Source organism: Peromyscus maniculatus, chromosome X, assembly GCF_049852395.1.
Source record: "Peromyscus maniculatus bairdii isolate BWxNUB_F1_BW_parent chromosome X, HU_Pman_BW_mat_3.1, whole genome shotgun sequence".
NCBI lineage: Eukaryota > Metazoa > Chordata > Mammalia > Rodentia > Cricetidae > Peromyscus > Peromyscus maniculatus.
The window spans coordinates 61,604,900-61,629,444 of record NC_134875.1 but is presented as its reverse complement, the minus strand read 5'-3'; the positions used below and the strand labels follow the sequence as shown (position 1 = coordinate 61,629,444).

Below are 24,545 nucleotides of genomic sequence, written 5' to 3'. Positions count from 1 at the left end.
AAGAGAATTGATCCTCAGCTGTATTTTATTTAGGGAATTTTTATGAGACATAATTGGCATACAATAAAACTTACACAATTAGAATAAAGTTTGGTGAAATTGGCATTTCTCTAGTCCTACAGATTCCCCACCACAGTCCCTAGTATAGATTCCTCACAACCCTGTTCCCTTGATCTACTCTGCAGCTCCAGGCAGTTACCAGTTTGCTTCACTTTTTTCTTTGTTAATTTTTTTGTTGTTTGACAGTTTCATAGGTTTATCTAGTGAATTTTATTTTCACTCCAACCCCCCTCACCTTCTTTTCTCTTCCTGCTGGAACCCTTCTTTTCAACAAGTCTTCTTCCTTTAAGATTTGACTTCGTATCACTACTATAAGACTAAGCAATGAATGTCTGGTACATACTGCATCATCAATGAATCTTGTCCTTATAAGGGGTACTTAGAATAGTCAAATTTACACAGAAACTAGAGTATAGCTACCTGAAAGGTTGAAAAGAGGACAGACTATTAGTATTTAATGTTTTAGCTTAGGATGACAAGAAGTTCTGATTATGAACAGTGGGAGTGATTGTACAGGCATGTGAATGTCTTTGGTGTCACTGAACTCCAAATGTTTAAAATGCTAAATTTTGTATTCTTTTCTTACAATGAAAAAGAGCGTTTGCATCTGCATTGCCTGTAGTAAGATATCACTGATAAGATATCAGTAATAATCATGACCAGAGCTGCAAAAACAGGAAGTAATAAGAAAAAATATTCAACAGGAGAAAATGATTACTATTAATTCATATGATAAAATTATATAGAGAACTGAAGATGAGTGAATGAATTATTGATTAAAGAAAGCTACCACCATAAATATATTTAAGCAACTCCTAAACAGCTATTTCTCATTGTTCATTTTGCCTTTCAAAAAATTTGTTGTTGCCTCCCAGAGTTACTCTTACATTAATGGCAGACCTTGGAGTGTCATCTACCTGCATTTTTGCCCATGTTCTATTTCACTTTCTCTCAAACTTCACATTGTCAATTTTAAGTAAAACTGCTCATTACAATAAAAAAATGAGTGGTTTTAGTATTTGTATAAACTGAGACTTATTGAAGAAGCTAGAAAAAATCATCCTGAGCGAGGTAACCCAGACTCAGAAAGACAAACATGGTATGTACTCACTCATAGGAGGATACTAGATGTAGAACAAAGATGACTAGACTGCTACTCACAACTCCAGGGAGGCTACCTAGAAAACAAGACCCTAAGAAAGACACGGGATCGCCCAATGACAGAGAAATGGATGAGATCTGAACTGACCTACTCTGGTGATAGGATGGCCAAACACCCTAATTGTAGTGCTAGAAACCTCATCCAATGACTGAGGGAACTGGATGCAGAGAGCCACTGCCAGGCCCCAGGTGGAGCTCCAAGAGTCCAATTGGTGAGAAAGAGGAGGGTTTATATGAGCGAGAAGTGTTGAGACCAAGATTGGAAAAAGCACAGGACAAATGAATGGAAAACAAAGTAGCCAAACGAATGGAAACACATGAACTGTGAACCAATAGCTGAGGAGCCCCCAACTGGATCAGGCCCTCTCTGGATAAGTGAGACAGTTTGTAGCATGAATCTTAAAGGTTCTTACTAATAAAATCAAACTTGAGGCCAGTTATTATGGTGAATACTGGAAGGTCAGAGAGACAGAACAAGCCACAGCTATCTCACCTTGCCAATTCCTCAGCTGGTCCTGTTTCCTCAAACTGGAAGCTTCTGTGTCTTCATCCCAATGGCTCTCAGCTGAACTGCTGCTTAAAAGCCCAAATGCTTAACCAGCCAAATGCTTAACCAGCCACATGCTTAGTTTCTGGTCCTCACACCTTATATACCTTTCTACTTTCTACCATCACTCCCTAGGATTAAAGGCTTGCTTCCTGGGATTAAAGGCTTGAGTCACCATGCCTGGCTGTTTCCAATGTGGCCTTTAACTCACTGAGATCCCAGATGGATTTCTGCCTCTGGAATGCTAGGATTAAAGACGTACGCTATCACTGCCTAACTAGTGACTTTTCTGTTCTCTGACCCCAGATAAGTTTATTAAGGTACACAATATTTTGGGGAACACAATACCACCACAACTGTTGATTAGCTTGATCTGTTTAGGAGGCATCTAGGCAGTGGGACTGGTTCCTGTACTCAGTGCATGAGTTGGCTGTTTGGAACCTGGGGCTTATACAGGGACACTTGGCTCAGCCTGGGAGGAGGGGACTGGACCTGCCTGGACTGAGTCTACCAGGTTGAACTCAATCCCCAGGGGAGTCTTTGCCCTGGAGGAGATGGGAATGGGGGGGGGGGCTGGGTGGAAAACGGCAGGGGGGAGAACAAGGGAATCCATGGCTGATATGTAATTATATTATAAAATAAAATAAAATAAAAATTAAATAAAAAACCTAAGAGATACTTATGCTTATAGACTATGTTTATATCAATTTAAAATAATTTGATTTTCTTAAAACTATTCTCAGAAGAACTTGTTTGGTAGGCCTACTGTAGACAGGTTGATTAACTGAAAGCAGTTACAAGTAGCAGACAGACATGTTTCATTAATTCATTGTGGCCTTTCCTAAATGAGCATAAGTGTCTGATGATTTTCCACTTGTCCTGGCTACTTCAGAGTGATGCATGTGTAGTGCATTCTCTTTGAATAAGTGATAGTATAAGGAAAAGCGTAAGAGATTGAGCAGTGTGGGTAGGAAAGCAGAATTTGTCTTCTCTGAGAAACTAATAGCACAAATACACTGCTGGGCCTGAAGGTGGCAATTGAGATGAATACTCATTACATCGAATGTTGTCATGGTTTCAAGTGTAAGCTCTGCTTTCCCAGATTGCTACCATAAATTAACAAGTGAAAAGCTCTTCAATTGCATGACTTTTTATACAATTGATATCATCTGCCCCCCCCCTTTTTTTGGAAGTGCCATTATAATAGAAAAATCAAGAGTGTAAAAAAGGGACAATCAAGCCTACATTGAGAATTAGGACATCTTTTCCAGTGTAAATTACATTTGGCTGTATTAGTGTCAACCATGGTCATGTGACACCTTTTTAAATAAAAAAAAAAAAAAAAAGGAGTTTTGGTGACAGATTCAGAAACAAAGCCAGGAATGCATGTGTTATGTGTTAGACCTGTCTGGTTGTAGCTGCAGAGATAATGTCTTTATGGTAATTGCAATCTTTAAAAGTACATTATCTTTCTCAATGTTATTGCAATGTCTGCTGGTGTTGAAGAAAGCAATAATTCGTAAACAACCTTGGAAGAGAGCACAGAACTTATTTTTTTTAAATAAAGGAAACTAACATTAGAATTCATGTGCTGTATCAAGACTGGCAAGCAGTAGTAGTTGTTTTGAAGTATGCACTGGAGCATTCATGATTGCTTAAATATTAACTGTTCCATGAATATATAAATATAATAGGGGAAAATAAGCCATAATTAGGGAACATTTTACTAAAAAAAATAAAGTGGAATTATCTGATCACAGTGATAGATTAAATGATTTAATTTCAAGGATTCAACCAGATTCTGTCTCTGCATGAAATATCTCATTTCTTTTTAAGGTTAATCAATGCACTATAGATGTGTCTTGTTTCCTTTTGGTATGTTAGGGTTATTACCTTCACACACATGGAGTGGGCAACTGTTTTTTAATGCAGGACTTCTTAAGTTCACTGAGTTTCTTGTAGCCATTTTTATAAATATAAGGAGAAAGGGAGGGGTCTGAAAGGGTCACCTTCTAATGTAGTTTATTGGCATAAACCTTTGTCTCAAATTTTAGTCTTAACATCACTTCCATGTTAGACCTCCTTAAATACATCCAGAAATGTTTCACTCGGGAGTATGTGTACAACTTTACCATTGCATTCCTTTTATGCTATATGTGCAATTCAATTTTTGTCTATGATCACTCTACATTCTACAGCCATTTGTGTAAGACGGTTCTTACTACTTTCCAGAAGTGAACCATTCTCATGAAGTTAGCTGAGTATTTTCTCTGTTAACACTCTAAAGTTGATGTGTAAGATTGCTTTGGGGCAGATGCGTAAAACCCACTGTTTTGTTCCTATATAACACATTCTCACAATTTACTTTCCATCTGAAATTGGGATGCTGACTCTGGTAACACAGTATTAGCATATGCTGCCTTATGGCTGATACTTCATTTTATTTTCATAGACATATAGACATAGTGTGGTCACATTCTATAAGTACATTCTGTATGGCCTAAGGGTTAAGGCATTGAGCTCCTTAGAACAAATCTAATAGCCCTGACATGTAAACCTGAAAGGTATTAGTAGCACAGGTATTTTTATGGCCCACATTGAAGCCCAATTATCTACAATCAAATTTTAAGTTTCTGACTCAAGTTTTCTGAGAAAATGTCTGAGTGACAGTTTAGATGAGCCAATGAGTATTTACTTACCAGCTTAAGTTAGTTAAAAGGGGGTAAATCATCTACTAGGCTATCTAGTCCACCACTACTCTGAAACACAGTACAACAGATTCACTATAGTGTAATGTGAGTATAATTTTAGTATAATTTTAAGGAAAAAAACAAGGGAGTGTTTGTAAGACTTATGAGCAATATATCTGAAGCCTCCACAGCACAGCATGCACAATTTGTTTGATTGTTTTGCTCTTGGACCAGTAATTGGTAAATTATGATACAGATCAGTATCATTTTATATGAACTAATTAAGAACAGAGCAGTTCTGTCCTTTAGTAGCCACAAATTTCTAGAGAGTTCTCTAGTTTTAATTTGACATCAAGCTTTGAAAACATATCAAACATAGAACTTGTTATTTCAAAAATGTTGTAAAATTTCGCAGGTAAACTGTAGGTAACTGCCTGAGTATCTCTTGACCTGAAAATTTTATTTGTCATTGTGGCTCTCAGACCTTGGAATACATCAGTATTACCCAGGGGTTTTCTCAACACCTTCATCGCCCACATTTTTCCCTTGATATAGCAAGAAACACCCTCTCATTTTCTGATTTAGTTGATTTGAATTTCTAACACCTTCCCAGATGAGGCCCAATGTTCTTGGTCAAAGGGTCTCTGTTTAATAATCTAGTCAATACCCATGAATTATTTTACCATCTTTTAAAAGTACTGAGAGTTGAACCCAGGCCTCTGCAAGACTCCCACTGAGCTGTATCTGTAGCCTAGCAACAATGAATTCTTTTTTTTTAAATTTGAAAACATAGCTTTTATTAAGGTAGTCATATCAAAATAAATTTATAAAACATGGTGTAAGATGGGTGGTTAATAGATGTAGTCATACCATTCTCTCAGAAACTCAAATTGGTAATTTCTGCTTCAGAAAGAACATGGCTCTGTTCAACAAAACTGCAGAAGTAAGCAATCTAAGAGATAATTCCCAAAGAAACACTATAAAATATCTCTTATCATTTACACAAAGCTTTTATACATATTATATTTTTAGAAAATAGTTAAAAGCAAAGAGAAATAGCTATGAATTGTAATTAGAAAATAAAAGACTAATTAACAAAAATGTTATGATTAAAAGCTAAATGTAAAGAGTTCATAGTAAAACTCAGTATGCAACAACAATGAAAACATTACTTGTTTAAATTTATAAGTTTATATAAATCTGTATTTCAGAATAATGGATCATATTTTTAAATTTTCTTTTATTGTTTATTCTTTGTGTATTTTACATCATGCATCCTGATCCTACCCATCTCCTTTCCCCTTCCATGTGCCCTCTGCCCCTACAGTCCCCCTGCCTAAGTAAAACAAAATCAATTAAAAAAAAAAAAAGAAGGGAAAGGAAAAAAGGAAAAATGTCGTCATGGAAGCTGATGTATAATATAGTGAGTCACACAGTAAACCCTTTGAGCAATACAGCTTTACATACAGGCATTCATAGCAAAGAATCATTGGTTTGGTTCAAGGCCCCTGTTTTCTGCTATAGTATTGACACTTGTCCCTCACTAGGACTTCCTGAACATCCCTTTGCTTCCCTGTGTGCCCTGTGTTGTGGCGATCCTGTAGCCTTGGGTTCACAGGACCACACACCCCTACCTGTGCTCCAGCAGATAAAAGATGGTGTGGGTTTGGGGGCAGGCCAATGCTTAATCCTGATTCTGGGCCTGGGTAGTTGCAGGCACCCATGAATTCTTGATTTTCTATTTTTATTTCTTCCAATTCCTGTTCTCCTCTGGCCTAATTATGCTGAACTTATTCAGGATGATAATTATAATAACTTTTGCCACTAGCCTCACCATTTTCCAGCTGCTGGCTCTACTGCCCCCTCTATTATCCAGTTATTATCCACAGTCAATATTTTGAATAAATTATCCTTACACATTACCTCCTCTTTCTGGCTATCCATTTCATTTAATTTTATGTCCTTGGCACTATTCTGAAACAATACTTGAAGGTCACCAAAGATTTCTCTAATCATCAAATTAGCCTTAATTATCTTTGGCTTGTCTGGAGCATTTATTCATTGAACATTCCAGGGGGAAATCTGATCATAGCCCTCATTTATAAGGAGGTCACAATCTGGTGGGTGATACTGAGTATGTAAACAAAATTATGTATTGTGATATAAATGTTACAATCAAAGCATTATAAATCACTACAGAAAAGCAAAAGTAGTATTTATTAATTATACTCAATGAAGTTGGAAAGACTCATTATTATTAATGACCACTCTTCCTGTGCAATGGTTTCCCTTTCCAAACACCTTCTTCATGACCTATAGTCCATTATTAAATCCAGTAAATATTAAATCTGAATTTGTATTAGTGAACAGGCTATGTTCTTTCACCAGCCTTTATTAATTGTGTTAACTCTGCCTATATGCTCTATGTTACCTGTAAAATGGGCATAGAGATAACTGATTCACTGAGTTGTTTTGAGGATTTAAAAGTATATGCATACAAGGCACTTACTAAAGTGCCTGTCCCATAGACACATAACACATGGATAACACATGTTGATTCTCCCTCCTGCACATAAATAGAGCATTTCTTCCTGGTAAAGGGAAAGTATATTCATGGGTACAAAGAAACCAACTGAATGTGTGGGAATCTTTACCTTTTCATTCAAGCAACAATATATATTGAGTAACATTGTTTTCAGCGCTGAATATAAAATGTCTTTTAAAAATCAGACTTTCAAAAACAATAACAACTTTGCATCAATAGACACATACATAGCTAAAGTTGGAGAGAGTTGAGAAGGGATTTGGCCCAACAAGAAATCATCATGCTAGTAGAAACCCTTGTCAGAGAGGGACTTTGGTGACTCTAATAACCATGTTAAGATGGCAAACTAAGGGAGGCTCACATTACTTCCAGTTTGATGATGGTCATGGTCCTGTTAATACTTTATTGTATCAAATTCCACGAACATGTCTGGGACCATAGCTACTGATTTAACACCTAGTTTATAATTAAGTAAGGTGTTTACCCAAGATTGTCGAACTGGGAAGTGCTAGGCTAAGAGGTCAAGTATTATTGTGTATCCAATAATTATGAATAAAATTTGATTGTTTTTTAGTAATTATGAACAATACATCAATAGAGAATGAGTTGTTTATAGCCACTTTCTCAGGGAGTATTTCTACATTGCTTCCCTCTCTTTTCTAAAACTAGATCACTATATAGTTAGCATTTTCTGACATGTTACACCATTATTTTAATTAGCACAACTAAAAACTTATAAGGACTGATTTTTTCCCATTTTCTCTTCCTGTTACTCATTGACAAAACACATATGTTTTTCACAGTGACTCAAACTTATCTCCAGGGTGTCTTGGAGAAGTCTAGCCTTTGTAGTCACTGCCTGTTTGCATGTGTGAGTGTGTTCTTGCATTTGTGAATGTGTCTATATATAAAAATAAGAATAGAGTTAAATTTAACTGCATTCCTATTGAGCGTGCACAAATGAGAGTTATAGTGGAGAAAGAAAAATTTATTCTGAAACATTTATTAACCAACTAGTATATTATGGCATGCTCTTAGATTCTATGATTAAAAAGTACTATTAAAATGGTCTTTCTGTGCTTTCAAAATCCATATTACATGCAGAAACTACTGTGTTCAATTGTCCATAGCATCGAAATATGACTTAGAACATTCTTATGAGAGAGAAGTACTCAGAGATACTGTAGTAGTTGAGTGGTCTTAAAATGTGAGTAGGCATTTAGCTAACAAATAGAAGGAGAAAAAGGATAGGTTTCTAGCAAGGGATAACACTGTGCTAATCTGTGACCACATGATGTATGCTTAAGCAATTCTGCTCTAAGCAGTGACAGTTTTGAAGAAAAAAGACAAGAGCCATCTTGTAAATGGCCTTGTATGCAAAAGAAAGAGATTGGAGGTTAGATATAAGTTTTTCTAGTAGATGTTGTAGACCCTTTGCATTAGACATTTTCAGTCAGTCCCATCAGCCATGAATTAAATAACTGACGAATGGCATTTCTATGGAGTAATTAAATTAACCACAGTTGCTTAGTTTATTTTTAAAAAGAAAATTTCATTTTGACAAGTTGCTCTACAGAGGACAGTGACCAGATTTTTCAGTTCCCACTGAGGACAAAACAAGGGAAAAAATTGGGTTTGTTTCAGCAGAAGGGAAAATTACCCATAGACAAGGTCCTTCACAGATGGATTGACTGATATGGATCATTAAGATGTTGTCTCTGGCTCCCTGGCTCTGTGCAGGATTCTGTGTCAGGTTTCAGAACAGTGATGTGACTAACAATTATTAGACTTGAATGAATTAGAATTAGAATCAGTAAATCTTTTAAGGGACTCTGGGGAGATGGTTCAGTGTTAAGCACTTGCTGTTCTTCTAGAGCACCTGAGTTCCATTCCTAGCACCCATATAAGGCAGTTCTCAAATGTCTTTAACTCCAGCTCCAGGGCATCTGATGCCCTATTCTGGCCTTGAATGATACCTGTATATATGTGGCACACACACAAATACACACATACACCTAATTTTTTTTTAATTAGGTGCTCATTACTCATATTTTTCTCTCTACCTAAAGCTTTAGTATTGTATTTTAACATGCAAAAGTTATTATCTTTTGTCATATATTATTCATACATTTTTTAAAGATGAGCATAGGGGCTGGAGAGATGGCTCATCAGTTGAGGACAAATGGCTGCTCTTCCAAAAGGACCCAGGTTCAATTCCCAGCACCCACATGGCAGCTCCCAACATCTGTAACTCCACTTCGAGGGAATCTGAAACTCTCAAACAATTTATATATATATATATGCAAAACACCAGTGTGCAGTAAATAAATAAATAAATATTAGAGAGAGAGAGATGAACAGAATTGACCATAAAACTAGGTGTTTTCCCAGCACAGGTATTTTGTATTCATGCGCCATTTCTGACTGAGATTGTGGCAATAGAATTCATTTAATTTCAGTTATTAATCATTGTGTATAACAATTACTGGCCAGGTGTCTGCAATTAAAACTACTATGTATGTGGTTTATTAGCTGACTGCTCTTAGTTATTGCGATGATTCACTCTTATTTTCATTTGTAGTCACGAAGTCAAATTACTGAAATAATACAATTTTTTTTTAGCTTTTCCAAATATTTCTACTTTATGAATCTACTATTTTGTTTTTAGTGTTTGGAAATATACACAAAATAGGCAAGTGTGGAATAGCCTCTCCATACCCTATGGCCGCTTATAAAAAGAAGTCAGATATCTGTCCTGTGTCCTTCCTCCATGAAGCTTGAAGAAGGAATTCAGCTGAAATATAGACAAAGGTGCCAAAAGGCACTTTGCTTCTGGCTACACCAGACTTTGAAATGCTTATATTATACTCTGGGACTTAGGAAGGCTGGAGCTTGGCTATCTCTTTGTTTCGATATTTGACACTTTTATAAAATTTTAACATGATTGCAAGTAACCAGATATCAAATAGAAATTAATTTTCTCTTAATAAACTAACCCAACTACTTTGGAAGTGATATTGTACATATTCAGATTAGATTACCTTTGTTTTACCCCCAAGAGATGAAAATATCCAGCTTGTCTACTTACAACAGCAAATTATTGGATAAATGTCATTAACTAGTAGGACTGATGAAAGTGTTTTTAGTTGCCTTCTGTGCTGAAAATGAATAATACTACATGGACTGAGACAGAAGGACTATAGCTAGTGTATAAATGATACGGAGTAAGAAATATGCAGATACAATATAAATTAATGTACTACATTAAGGGTAATTATTTTGCATTATATTTTCATTGATCTAAAAGTTATGTATAGAAAGAAACATTAAAAAGACCATCTATTGGTCATCATTTCCTGTCAGTTTGAGACATTAAAAAGAACTCAGTGTGTGATGGTTTCTCAAAAATAAATATTGCTATATAGAATAAACACCTTGTCTCCCATACCAACTAGAGACATTTCTCAGATTGTCAAGGCAGATGCTTCACCTTGATTGCCAATGCTTTGAAGGGAATGTTATGGTTCTAAAAAGGCACATGAATACTTTGTCTAGGAGGCCTATTGACTTAATTAGAAATAATAACATATTTGCTTAACTAAGATGTTATCCTGTATTTGTTTTTGTAGATTCAACCATTGACCATGGTAAATTGCATAACAGGATTATCTTGTTAGTAACACTGAGAGTGAATAAATATGAAAATACTTTTCGGTACTTGAAAATGGTTCAGTGATTAAAGTGCTTGGTGTTCACATAAGAGATCTGAATTTGGATCCTTAGGAAGCACATAAAACAAAACAAGCAAAAAATAAAAATGGCATAGTGGAGCATGTCTAATTCCCATTGATTGGAGGCATAGACAGGCCTAGGGCTTGCTGGCCAGATAGTCTAGCTGGAATAGCAAGCTTCACGTTCAGTGAAAAACCCTGTCTCAAAAAGCAGGATGGAGAATAATAGAAGACACTAGATGATGTCTTATGTCTGCAACACATGCACACACAGCAAGTGCACTTTTACACATGTACATATGCATACAAACGACAGATACAACTACACACTCATACATACACAAATGTGTAAATTCAGCAATTTAAGAATGCATACTGAAGCTGGAGTTTTTACTGTAAAAATCATGTAAAACCCTAGACAAAGTAAAGGAAATGCATAAAATGGGCATGACTACAATACTATTTTTCTGTTTTATTTGCAATATCTATGTATATTTTTAACAACTGTAAAATTCTTGTGCAATTTGGTGTCTTGAATAGTGTAAGAGTTTATTTTTTTCTTCTTCTCTTTTTTTGTTTGTATGTTTTTGTCTCCAGACTTTGAAAAAAATCAATTTTCTTACTGTTGGGGGGGGGGGGTTCCTGCAATTTACCTTGGCACTTATTTGGTGGTGGGAGGGGAATCTCAGATGTTGAGTTGTAAGGGATTTTTTTTAATATCCCACATACTGTAAAAATGATGTGATTTGTGAGCATCTAACACAGTAATCCCAGTTAAAGAGTTCTCTTTGGGGACCAGAGCCTCCCATTGATTCTTCTATAGCTGCTAGCCTTACTTAAGATAAACTGCCCTTGAGGTTCCTGTTGCTTTTTGTTCTTATCGCTTGTCCTTGGATTGTGGGATTCAACCTTGTAGTACGGAAAGGTGTTTGGTGAATGAGCATGAGTACAGCATTTTAAATATTTTCAATATATCGAATACTGTATTTGTAGAATTTCTCAGAGAAATAATGATGAACCCTGGACCATTATGCCTTCGGTGGTCATTTGTTTATGGAGTCATGAGGCTGATATTCTTTATATTTTTTCATGTCATGAGGATATAAATAGTCAATAAAAGGATTAGCACTAAAAAGATTTTATATAGGCTGATTTAATAAATACTATGATTCTTTTTTGTTTTAGCCACTAAAACAATAAGGATTAATTTATTTTGTAATTACCTAAGTATCCTCTACAGCCTTTCCTAAACCTGTTTGTGAAGAATACTTGTTTATTCTAAACAGAGTAATCCTTAAAGCTAAAAGCCCCAAATCAGTATGAACACCAGTGGATAAACCCGTCATCTAAGGATTATAGAATTAAAACACCCAATAAACTGTGAAAAATGTGATGTGTTGTCATATATTTATGCATTGTTTCTAAGTAAATACTTGATTTCATTTGCAGCTGTGTCTAGTATAAGAGATCTAAAAAAGAAAACATTAGAGCCTCCTAAAATTTTCTGATCTATCCTTTAAAGATTTTTATCATTCTATTAATGATATATTTTTCCTAGTATATCTAAAAAAAACATTCAATGTTAAGCAAATAAATAATAAATAATTTCATGTTTCCATGACTGTGTAGTCTGATTTTGGCTTAGAATTCTGTATGAAATGACTTCGTAATTTTTTTTTTTTTTTTTTTGGTTTTTCGAGACAGGGTTTCTCTGTGTAGCTTTGCGCCTTTCCTGGAGCTCACTTGGTAGCCCAGGCTGGCCTCGAACTCACAGAGATCCGCCTGCCTCTGCCTCCCAAGTGCTGGGATTAAAGGCGTGCGCCACCAACGCCCGGCTGACTTCGTAATTTTTTTATCGCCCATACAAGTAAAGGAATGTAAAGCATGCTTACTGTTTTATGTTAATTTGCATCGATGATAGCTAGAAATAAATTTAATCTCACAAATGAATGCATCTTTCAAGAATATACTTTTTATAATAATGCAAAGACCCGAATGTTAGCATCAACACACATTAACTGAAGCTATTACAATAAATACTTAAATGAGTGTTCATGTCTCATAAAAAGAATAGTTCATTTTGCCATAATGATTCAGACATTTTCGAAAATATAGATTAAGGCTTAATTTGCCACTTGTATTAATGCTTTTTTTCTCCTTTATAAAATATCAAGTTCATTTTATGATCCTGAGCTATGTCACTAGTTGCCATTAAGAAGCAACTGCCAACTTAATGAAAAAAAAAAGTTCAAGTTATCTTCATCATAATCAATATTCACTCATCTTTTGTTTGACTTATTTAAGAAAAGTATCTATTTAAATTACAAAAATGCTATATTTTCCCTTTCAGATTAGAGATACAAAGTCAGCAGATCAAAAAACAACCCTTTTGCATTTTCTTGCTGAAATCTGTGAGGAAAAACACCGTGATATCCTGAAATTTCCTGATGAGCTAGAACATGTGGAAAGTGCAAGCAAAGGTAATCGATTAGCAGCTGCCTTGAGACTATTCTTAGCCTGTGTGTTTTAGTTTAAATGAGAAGATTAAAAAGGAAGCTGTGAGCACTATTAATCATAAAAGTTCTTTGTTGATGTAAGAAAAGTAGAAAGATAGTTTTGCTGGGCTTATATTTGACCCCACTGTACATTTAAATAACCTGTCTTGGTCTTTATTTTTTAACAGTGCCAGGTTATTAAAGCTTTAGGATCTCTAATCAAATAGTACATTCTATTATTTAAGTTGATAAGAACATTACTGTATGCTGTAAAGGAATCATACTTTGTTGATTTCAAAATGATTCTAAGGCGTTATTCCTTGAGAATGTTTTAATGATAATGTTCTGTAGTTTAGCTAAAGAAGAAAATACTTTGAAATGGGTATAATACAAGGCTAAAGTTTTACCAGCACAGCAAAGGGCTTGCTTTCCAGAGATAATTCAACAGGTGCCAGGTAAACTAGCACAGTCTTTTAGGACAGATGAAAGGAATAGTTGATGATGAGGCATACTCGGGTCTCACATCACTGTATCCTGAATTCAGGAAGGAAGGCAGAAGTGAAGCAGAATGCTTGTGAGATTTTAAAGCAGGGTAAGTAGCTGTGTCAACATAGTTTACACTTAACAAGTGATTAAAAAGTAAAAGGAGATGGATCAAGGAAATATTTTTTTTTCTGGAGGTGATATTATATGGGTGCAAATTTTATTTTTCTTTTAGATAAGAGAAATATGTACTGTTGTGATTATATTCTGTATCTTTGAGACTTAAGGGAAGGCACAAAGCCATATGCTTCTCAGACTTCCTACAAACTAAATGATCCTGCTAGTGTCCTTTGAAGAAAATGTCTGTAAAAGTCCAGAATATCACTTGCACACATTGTTCTGCAGTTCTCTGCTATTATGGAGTTGTCAGTCAGATCCTTGCCTTATTTTTAATTTTTTTTTTCTGTTGTGTCCTGTGCTGTGGTCCAAGGACCAAGCCTAATTATAGAAGATAGATTATGATTCCATAGTATTATATGTTTTCTTTCTTCATTAAATTTTTTATAAGATAATAGAAAGTTCTATTTATAAGTATGTTATAGCTTTTTTGCATCCCTTGGATTTTAATATATACCTTTGTAATGAGAGGTATTATTGAACTAACAAATAACATGTCTCATTAACATATTACATTATTATTGAAATATATAGATTACCACAAATCAAACCAGTTTTAAAATTAAGTGATATTTTGCTGTTATTATTTAAATGGTCTCTATGATAATATTTTAATTTCATTTGTTTAATAAGAATCAGTTTTAAAGGGAAATATATCTGTTTAATTTAAAATAAATTGTCCTGTCAATTTTATGGTGATAATTTTCAATTCCTATATTTAAGATACCTTTTGTTACCATATCTAAATATATACATTGAGTTTAATAAAACAGAATGATTGAGTTTAATTCTACATATTTGTTTATTAATGTAGTACACACAGAGAGAAATAAAGATATACTGCTTAATCTGTTTTATTTCACTCCAATAGAATACCATGTACTTGTATAATTAGCAATGAAAATAGATTTATGTCTCACATTTGATAGGTTTGGAAGTTCATGATCACAGACTTCATATATAACATTTTTCCCATAAGTCAGTATCTTCTGGTGATGTCAAAGAAATATTAGAATGTATACTCCTGTTGACAGAAAAATAAAGTCACCTAATATCCTATTTCTATTATAGAACATGTGACTGTGTTTTATATAATGTTTATATGTTTTAAGTTGTTGCTAAAACATTAATACCAAATACGTTTAGCCACTGTTACAAATGATAAAGGCAGACACTAGAACAAAACCTTTTAAGTTATTGTAAAATTTCTAATTCTAATTGTATTATTTACTATTTTCATAGTATTGAGGTTGTGATTTTTATGTTCTCATCTAGAAAATGACAATGAATGTCAATAACAGTAAGATTAAATACGTAAACTAATATATTCAAAGCATACAGTAAGAGCCTTGCCACCTAATGTGTACACTCCCATTATACTACTGTCATTAGAACTGATAGAAATAATAGTATTAACAATTTATCCACCAGAGATTGCAATGTTTTGATCATTAGATTAGAAGAGAATAATCATAAATATGTCTTCTAGTTCTTCAAGGTTCAGCTAAGCATACATCCTATCCAGCTTTGTTTCTTTCATATATCTGGGCTTTTTGATAAATCCTTTTTATATCTTTAATAGTTTCACGACTTTCTTTTGCCCTATTTCAACATCCAAATTTATCCGTTGTGCTTTGATTACTTGCTTTGTGTATTGATCTAGCCAGTATATTTATGAGACCAATGCCAAAATCCCTTGTTCCTGTCTCACTGTTTGGGCTGCAGCAATTCCCACTGTCCACTTGTTTTTGAATAGCTCTTTTTCTTTCCCTGTGAAATTCAAAGAGTTCTCTACTTAAAAACTTCTTAAGCACATTCTGCCTGCTTGCCGCCCCCTTTCATTTCCTCCTGGTTCTCACTTCAGTGTACCCAGACATATATTCTCTTGAGCCATTTTTATTCCTTTATAATAATCGTGTCTATGTGTACAATTTCCTACTGCATCCCCTGCCTGAAAATCTCACCTGCCTTGTCCTCTACGACAACTGACTATCATTTGTCAAAACACTGTTCAAAATCCATTTCCTTTCTTTCTACTGTCTTGTTACCAAAGCCTCAAGACAAAATACTTTTAAGTTTAGTCTCTACAGGAAGAAAAGAAATGGTGAAAGGTCATGCCACTTACGTGTTTTTTATAGTTAAATGCTTTTCCTTAATATTTAAGTCTAATTTGTCTTTGCTTTCTTAACATAAATTTCAGGGTCATTTGAGTCAAATTCTATCACCTTCAGTACTGTGTTTAATATACTGTATGTTTAGTATTCACATTCTCCCAGTGGAAATAAAAAATAGATCAACACTACATAATTAATTTATTTTTGAAAATGGATCATCTGCTTATGAAATGATCCCCTTCTATTTTTTTTACAAAACAGCCTTTTTAAAATTGGAGGTATAGGAATAATGAAAATGTGTATTAATGAATGTACTACATTTCACATATAATAAGCAACTGTATGACCATATATCTTTTTGAATATTAGAATTCAGGTGCTAACTTTATAAGAAAAGAATGTTTTCTGTCCAGTATGGCAAACAATGGGTATATTCTCATTAAGTACTAAAAGCATAGGCCTCAAAATTATTGATGATGGAGAGAAGTGCCATCACCTTAAGCAGCAAGAAAAACAAAAACATTATGTATAATGTAGGGAAACCTTTATTTGTATAATTATCTTTATTCTTCACAAAGCTAAGCTTTAAAATTATGCATTTCTTGGAGAAGCAAGCCTTTGGTATCAATTTAGCATATTTTCCTAGAGCTCTGTAACTCAAAGATATTGAAGAAAACACATCATTTTTACATTAAAATAGATATATATTACAGAGTAGAATGCAAAAGCCACATGAATTTTTAAAATAAAACAGATGACTTCAAAGAAATTTCACACTTGCAGCAGATCCCTAGGGGTGTGTGTTCAATCTTCACTTCCATTAGGGGTACTTTTGTGCGAGAAGTTTATGAAGCATTGCCTGGAGATTTTGAAAGTGGTTTTGTTTTTATTTGAATTTGTTTAGTTATTTAGTTAGCTATTATTGCTGGGACAGGAGAGGCAAGCAAGTAGACTAAAAAAGTACAGTATTTTCTTCTAAACATAAATTCTTGTAAATCTGTAGTTCAGAAGAAAATAGTATATGATGGAACTTTGTTATCACTGAAATTAATCAAGTAGTACTGTAATTATTTTATTCTTGGGTAAATTCTAAGTCACAGATCCTTTCATTAGTGATTGACATACCAGTATATATCAAGAAAGTATTGTGTCTATACAGATTTTGATATCTTCAAACACTAAAAAGTGCCTTCTATAAGCCACAATTACGTTTTGCCTACTTTATTTTTAATGATTATACATGGATGGTGCAGTATCTTCTTTTGTGTGAACTTAACACAAACCAGACATTTGGTAAGAGATAAATTCAAATGAGAAAATGCCTCCATCAGATTGTCTATGGCAGGCTTGTATTGGATTTTCTTGATTGATGAGTGATGTGAGATATCCCAGCTCACTGTGGGTGGTGCCACCTCTGGTCTGTTGTCTTGGGTATAATAAAAAGCAGACTGAGCAAGCAACAAAGAAGCACTCCCACATCCAGGTTCCTGCCTTGAGTTTCTACTCTGATATCCTTTAGTGATGGACTAGAAGTTGATTTGGATTATTGTATTCTATCATAGCAATTGAAATCCTAACTAAGTCATGTGAATATATGTATATATAGTAGATATATAATATATGAAATATTAATAATTTACTAGACATATTTGGTGAATTCTTTATCCACTCTCTTCTCCATAGCTATCACTTTAATTTTTAGCTTTGAGGATTTTTATAGTTTGATTTAAAACCTTTACTGTTTTATAGGTTAGCTCCAGGGATTAAACCAAAAGGGTTAGTAAAGTTTAATTAAAACTATTCTATTCAATACAGGAAAATTATATTAATGTATTTGAAGGCACTATTAATCCTAAGGTTTTACATAAATCTAAAATGGGTTTCACTTCACTTAAATTAGTGCCATCTTACAATATAAATGCTAGCTAAGAGTTCCATGAACAATGTTAATTTCAAATGAATTAAATTATATTTTTCTCATCCACCTTTGCCTTTTGATATCTGTCTTGTTTCTATGTTGTATTGCTAACTGACTATTTACACTTACACTTATTTCTTCTCAGAATTAATAGGGTGAATTCCTTTTACATTAAAAGGAATCTTGTTTGGAAACTCTAGGAATTAAAGATGTAAATTAGAGTAGAGAATAAAAGTTGTGAGGAAAGCAAAAACAAAACATTTTAAGAAAAATTAAGTAATAATGAAGGTCAAATATTAGAATATAAAAGTTGGAGGAAATAGGAAAAAAATCAAGGACATTAGAACCAGTAGAAACTTTAGAGGTCTCCTAGTTCCTGCTAAAAGCAACTCAGAGTGGCACTGAATCCAGCTTCATCATTTTATAGTGGAAGAAACTGGTCCCACAAATGATGAAAAAATTAACCATGATCACACCACTGTATGGAAGACTATTCAAATTTCAGCCATGTTTTCACACTTTCTCACACAGAGATATTGGAAAATATACAGTAAATGCTGAGCAATTAAAAATCCTACCATAGCTATAAGTGCCCTCTCCTCTGTTTAGTTGTGTAAAGGTTATTTTACTCCAATTGCACAGACTAGCCTTCTCTGTATTGGTGTCAGTAGCAGCATTGGAGCCTGATTGATAATAGAACAAATTCCACATTTCGATTTTTGTTTCTATCTCCACTGCATAGCCTGACTTCTTAGATTCACAGATTAATTTCTTATTGGGGTCAGTCTCAGTACACACAGCAAACCAGATACATCTAAGTGGTCAGTAAACAATTTTGAAATTAAACAACTGATTCCATTTTAAAACAGTGGATATTTATCAAAATAAGGCAGTGTGGGTAGCTGGTTACTGTTCACTATAAAGAGAGGAAGCTAGGCACATCTATATAAAATACTGGCCTAAGGATATCTCCTACTTTGTGCTTCATTTCACTTCTTCCAATGAGAAAGTTAAAAGTGGAAACAATTGAGTTAATAATTGTGGTGATATTGTGTTCCGCAAAATATTGTGTACCCTAATAAACTTATCTGGTGTCAGAGAACAGACAGCCACTGGATACAGAGGCTAGAAAATGGTGGCACACACACCTTTAATCCTAACATTCCAGAGGCAGAAATCCCTCTGGATCTCTGTGAGTTCAAGGCCATACTGGAAACAGCCAGGCATGGTGACTCACGCCTTTAATCCCAGGAAGTGATGGCAGAAACCAGAAAGGTATATAAGGCGTGAGAACCAGGAACTGGCTGGTTAAGCTTTTAGGCTTTTGAGTAGCAGTTCAGCTGAGATCCATTTGGATGAGAACTCAGAAGCTTCCAGTCTGAGGAAACAGGATCAGCTGAGGAATTGGTGAGGCGAGGAAGCTCTGGCTTGTTCTGCTTCTCTGATCTTCCAGTGTTCACCCTAATACTTGGCTCAGGTTTGATTTTATTAATAAGACCTGTTAAGATTTGTGCTACAAATAGAGAGAACCTGAACTTGAAGATTTCACCAAACAAGAGATGTTTATGAGGAGCATTAAAGATTATCTCATAGGGCCAGTAGCAACAGCTGTAGCTGCTATCTTTATTCTAGTACTTGAAAAATTACTTCCATATTCTCTATTGTTAATTACCCTGAAAAAAAAAACTACATGAATTTTGGGATAAAATTATAGTGATTTTAGAGCACTTGTCTGTAGACACATAGTTGAAGATGTAGGAAAAGGTTAAAATGTACAATTTCTGAACAGATTTAGATGTTCTTTTAGACGCATGCGATCATATTATACCAATGTGGAAATCCTGCAGTGTGTGTGTGTGTGTGTGTGTGTGTGTGTGTGTGTGTGTGTGTGTGTGTGTGTGGAAGTGGAAGTGGAAGTGGAAGTGGAAGTGGAAGTAGAAGTGAAAGTAATAGGACAACTTTCAGGAGATGGTTTTCTCTATCATATGGGTGGAGTAGAGTGTCAGAACTCAGGTCAGCAGGCTTGGCTGCAAGATGAATCCTTCACCCACTGAGCCATCTCGCTGCTAGCATAGTAGAATATTTTGACTTAGTTAAGTGTTAGTTATCTGAATAAAACATAGTACATATATGCTGTGTCTGATTGATTGATAAATAAAACACTGACTGGCCAGTAGCCAGGCAGGAAGTATAGGCAGGACTAGCAGAGAGGAGAATTGAGAGAATAGGTAGGTGGAGAGGAGGAGACACCAGCCTGCCTTCCAGGGAGATCATGTAAAGGCAGCAGGTAAAGCCATGGAACACGTGGTGACATTGAGATTAACAGAAATGGGCTGAGTCTAAGAGTAAGAGCTAGACAACGGTAGGCCAGAGCTAATGGCTGAGCAGTTTAAATAATATAAGCATCTGTATGTTTATTTTATAAGTGGGCTACGGGACTGCCAGGGCTTGGTGGGATGCCAAGCGAAAAACTCTAGCTACAAATATAATACTATATCATTTTTTTTTATTTTTTTATTTTTTAGTAAATTTATTTTACAACATCATTCAGTTCAACATAATAGCCACAGATTCCCCTGTTCTCCCACTCTCGCCCCCCCTCCCCCTCCCACCCCCCCACCCCCCATTCCCACCTCCTCCAGATCAAGGTCTCCCCCGAGGACCAGGATCAACCTGGTAGACTCAGTCCCGTCAGGTCCAGTCCCCCCCCTCCCAGACCGAGCCAAGCGTCCCTGCATAAGTCCCAGGATTCAAACAGCCAACTCATGCAAGGAGCCCAGGACCCGGCACCAACGCACAGCTGCCTCCCAAACAGATCAAGCCAAATGACTGTCTCACCCATTCAGAGGGCCTGATCCAGTTGGGGGCCCCTCAGCCTTTGGTTCATAGATCCTATGCTTCCATTCATTTGGTTATTTGTCCCTGTGCTTTATCTAACCTTGGCTTCAACAATTCTTGCTCATATAAACCCTCTTCTTTCTCACTAATTAGACTCCCAGTGCTCCACCAGGGGCCCAGCCATGGATGTCTGCATCCAGATTCCTCAGACCTTCCTTGGATGGGGTTTATGGCACAACTAACAGGGTGTCTGGCTATCCCATCACCAGAGTAGTAATACTATATCATTTTAATAAACATGTTAAAATGTTGCTTAACTTCTTTTGGATTTTTGTGTGTATAATGTTTTAAATAAAGTGAACATTTTTTTTCAAAGATTCTATTCTATTTTATTCTATTCTATTTTGTGAATTCCGTAAACATTGTAACATGTAGGAGAATATCATTAAGTGTTAGGGTAACAGATATTTAATTAAATCATCCTTTTTTTCAACATATTTACTTGTTTTTTTTTTTTTTTTTTTTTTTTTACAAAGTTACCTCTGGGTGTTTAAAAACCAATTTTTTTTTAAGATGAAAGAAATGCCAGTTATTTGCTTGTAATTCCAGTGCTAAAACTAAATTGCAAGTTCAAACTTATCCTTTGCTATATAGTGAGATACTATCTTAGAAAACGAAATGACAACCTAAATAACAAAAAGTAGAATAAGAGAAAGAATATGAGGTCTAAAACAAACGTGCTGATTTTTTTAAAGTTTGGTAAAAGCATGAAAGTTACCCTCATTAAGTTCCTAATATAGTATTGTTGACAATACATTATTTGGATTTGAATGATTTGTGCAATATACTTCATTTTTGTTTCTTTATTCATTTATTTAATTTTGCAATAGTTGGAATCAAGCCCAGTCCCTTACAGATGCAGGTGATTAGTGACTCTAGGGCCTCTAACAAATGTTTCTTATATACTTATGTAGCTTACTTGTTAGGGTATTGTAGCTTCTATTTGTTAGAACACCTTAATCTTTGTATCTTGGAGGTTTATTGGCTGGTGAATTATACCATTTTCACTATGACTGTATCAGAACTTAGACTTCCATGCCTTTTTTTTTTAATTGAAATCTCACCTCCATTTCCCAGCAGCTTTGTGCTCTGGGTGAGTTTTTACTACCATCTTTCTATCGAACGGCTTCTGTTCTGACTTTCAATAGTTTACTTCACTTGTGGATGGTATATTTTGTATGGAATTTACATTTTTTATAGCTGTATCCCCAAATAATACATTCTCAATAATGATTGATATCATTAGGCTTCTTTATTATGGCATTATTTGAGATAGTATTGGCATTAGCAGATTCATCTCAGTGAATGTTTATTCAGCATCAGCTGAATATAACTACTATCTTTATCTAAACCCACTGTAAGACTTTATGATTACTTGTATTTCTTAAAACGTGTCTGCAGATGTTGCTGGCTCTGCAGCTGGGGTCATGCTGTCTCTGATCTGGGTTCAGGGTGTGAGCAGAGGCATAAGGAAAACACAGGCTCTGGGAGTTTTGCAAGCAATCTTGTTTATTAAACAAAGGCCTGAGGTATTTATGTGTGTGTTGTTTGCCTGGCTTTGCTTCTATGGCTATTGTGGCATTTCTTGAGTTAGCCCTGGGTCTTATGTTGCCAGTTGTCACCTTGGAGGTCCAGTTTCACGCTCCTCTGCTTCAGAGTGCTACAGCATGTGTCACAGCTGTTTGTTTGCTTAAGGCATGGCCCAGTGCTTTAGGCCTTATCCACCTCATGCAGATGTTAAAGGAGTTAATAGAACAATTTTTTTTCCAAAATATCCTTATTAAGGCATCAAGATAATGAAGGGGAACCCTACAGTAATGACCAAACCAAACTAGTGAGAAGTCACAAAATTTAAATCAACAGCTGTGGAGCCTGCATGGGACTGGACTAGGCCCTCTGCATAAGCAACTCAGTTGTGTGGCTTAATATGCTTAAGGGACCCCTGGGAATAAGATCAGGAGCCATCCCTGGTGCATGAGCTGGCTTTTTGGAGCCCACTACCTGTGGTGGGACACCTCACACAGCCTTGACGCAGGGGTAGGGGCTTGGACCTGCTTCTAATAAATGTACCAGGCTTTGCTGACTCCCCATGGGAAGCCTTACCTTCTTGTAAGAATTGGGGACAAGTTGGGAGGGGTGGCTGGCGGGCATGAGGAGAGAAGAGGAGGATCTGAGATTGCTATATAAAATGAATAAAAAAAATTCTTGATAAAGAAATTTAAACAGAGAAAAATATGACTGTAAAAATATCCTTATAAAGTAGTTAAGATAATGTAATCATCACATTGGGTATGCTTAGGGTGAGTTTGTGACTGGAAAGGAATGTGCTAGGGCTTATAGGGATACTGGTCATGTTGTGTTTCTTGATCTAGATTCTATGTCTGTATGTAGTTTATGCACTTTCTGATGTTAGTTAAACTTCTGTAAAATACATACAAATAATAATTCATGGCTTTGAAATGTGTCATAGCTTATGAAAGGTGAGGGAGATACTACATTTTAATTCAAAGGATCATTTTATTTTTATGCATGCTTCATTAAAACAATCATGTGTTGTATAAATATAAATAGGCAAGTGTTGTCAAGTTTCATCTGACATTATTGTAAATAATTGATGCTGCTTTTCAGCAAGTTATATGTCACTTTAGGATTTTATCAAAGCATCTTTTAATCTAAGAGTGATTTTTATGCTTTCTTTACTTAGTAAAAGAGCAAGATCCATCAACTTCATTATATACAAGTAAAGATCAAGGAGGTCTTTATTCAAGTTGTTATCAGTATGATGCTGTCTGATGAATCACAACATACCTTAGCACACAGTGAATTAAAATTCCTAACAGGAATCTCTTGCTGCTGTCATTTTTATTTTTTAAATCATTTTGTCTTTACTTCAATGTCTGTAAATAGAATGGAACTATTGGTCACTTTAATCTCATTTTGAATCCCAAGTAGTTTCTTATAAGTCAGATATTCATGCCTCATTTGTCCTCACTTACTCGGTCCCTAAACAACCAAAAAACTTAGGGACATGTTTGATGTAACAGGTTGAAAGATTGCTGTTAAGTAGTATTGTTAATGTGGAAGGAGAAGATAGGGGCAGAAGGTAGAATCAGAGAAATCAAGCAATACCAACTATTCCTGCCACAGGAGTCATATCATAAAATGGAGACAGATTGTGGCCCTAATTGGATAGTATGTATATCACTATGGAAAAAAGCTGAAATCTGGCCATTGTGTTGGTTACCATTGCTATAATTTTCATCACTACCTTAGTCATTTAGTGCTCTACTGTGTTAGCAATAATGATAAGCCTATAACAGGGACATAGAGGGATAGGAATTCCAAGAAAGTTCCAGAACCGTATCAGAGCTACTCAAACAGTTGCTTATCTTCTCTACTTTTTACACATTTCAAACTAACTTTAACTTTAATCATAAGAACTTCCACTGTTCTTATGATTTCCTTCTGGATTTTGGCTTGTACAAGTTGATGAGACAATCTTCTTAAATAGCAAATATAAATTCTTGATTTTCAAATTTTATATGACTCAAATTCATTAGTAGCCTTTTGTGTAAATCAGGAAGAAAGGCACTGGCAATTCAATCTGCAGACTCATTGAAAGTAGTTATAGGAAACATCAGAACTATTTTGGAAGTTAATAGCTCTGCAGCAAATAATGCTGGTATAGTTATATGTAAAAGAAACCTGCTAAAAATGGTGTGTCCA

General features: G+C 35.2%; 1 protein-coding gene across 4 annotated transcripts in view; it reads left to right on the top strand.

The window, feature by feature from the left end:
- Positions 1-24,545, top strand: part of Diaph2 (diaphanous related formin 2) — a 748,266-nt gene that overhangs the window by 370,189 nt on the left and 353,532 nt on the right. For all 4 annotated transcript variants that reach the window (XM_076562125.1, XM_076562124.1, XM_076562122.1 and 1 more), the window contains one exon: positions 13,085-13,214. In XM_076562125.1, the coding sequence (XP_076418240.1) occupies positions 13,085-13,214 (130 nt within the window). The remainder of the gene's footprint in view (positions 1-13,084; positions 13,215-24,545) is intronic.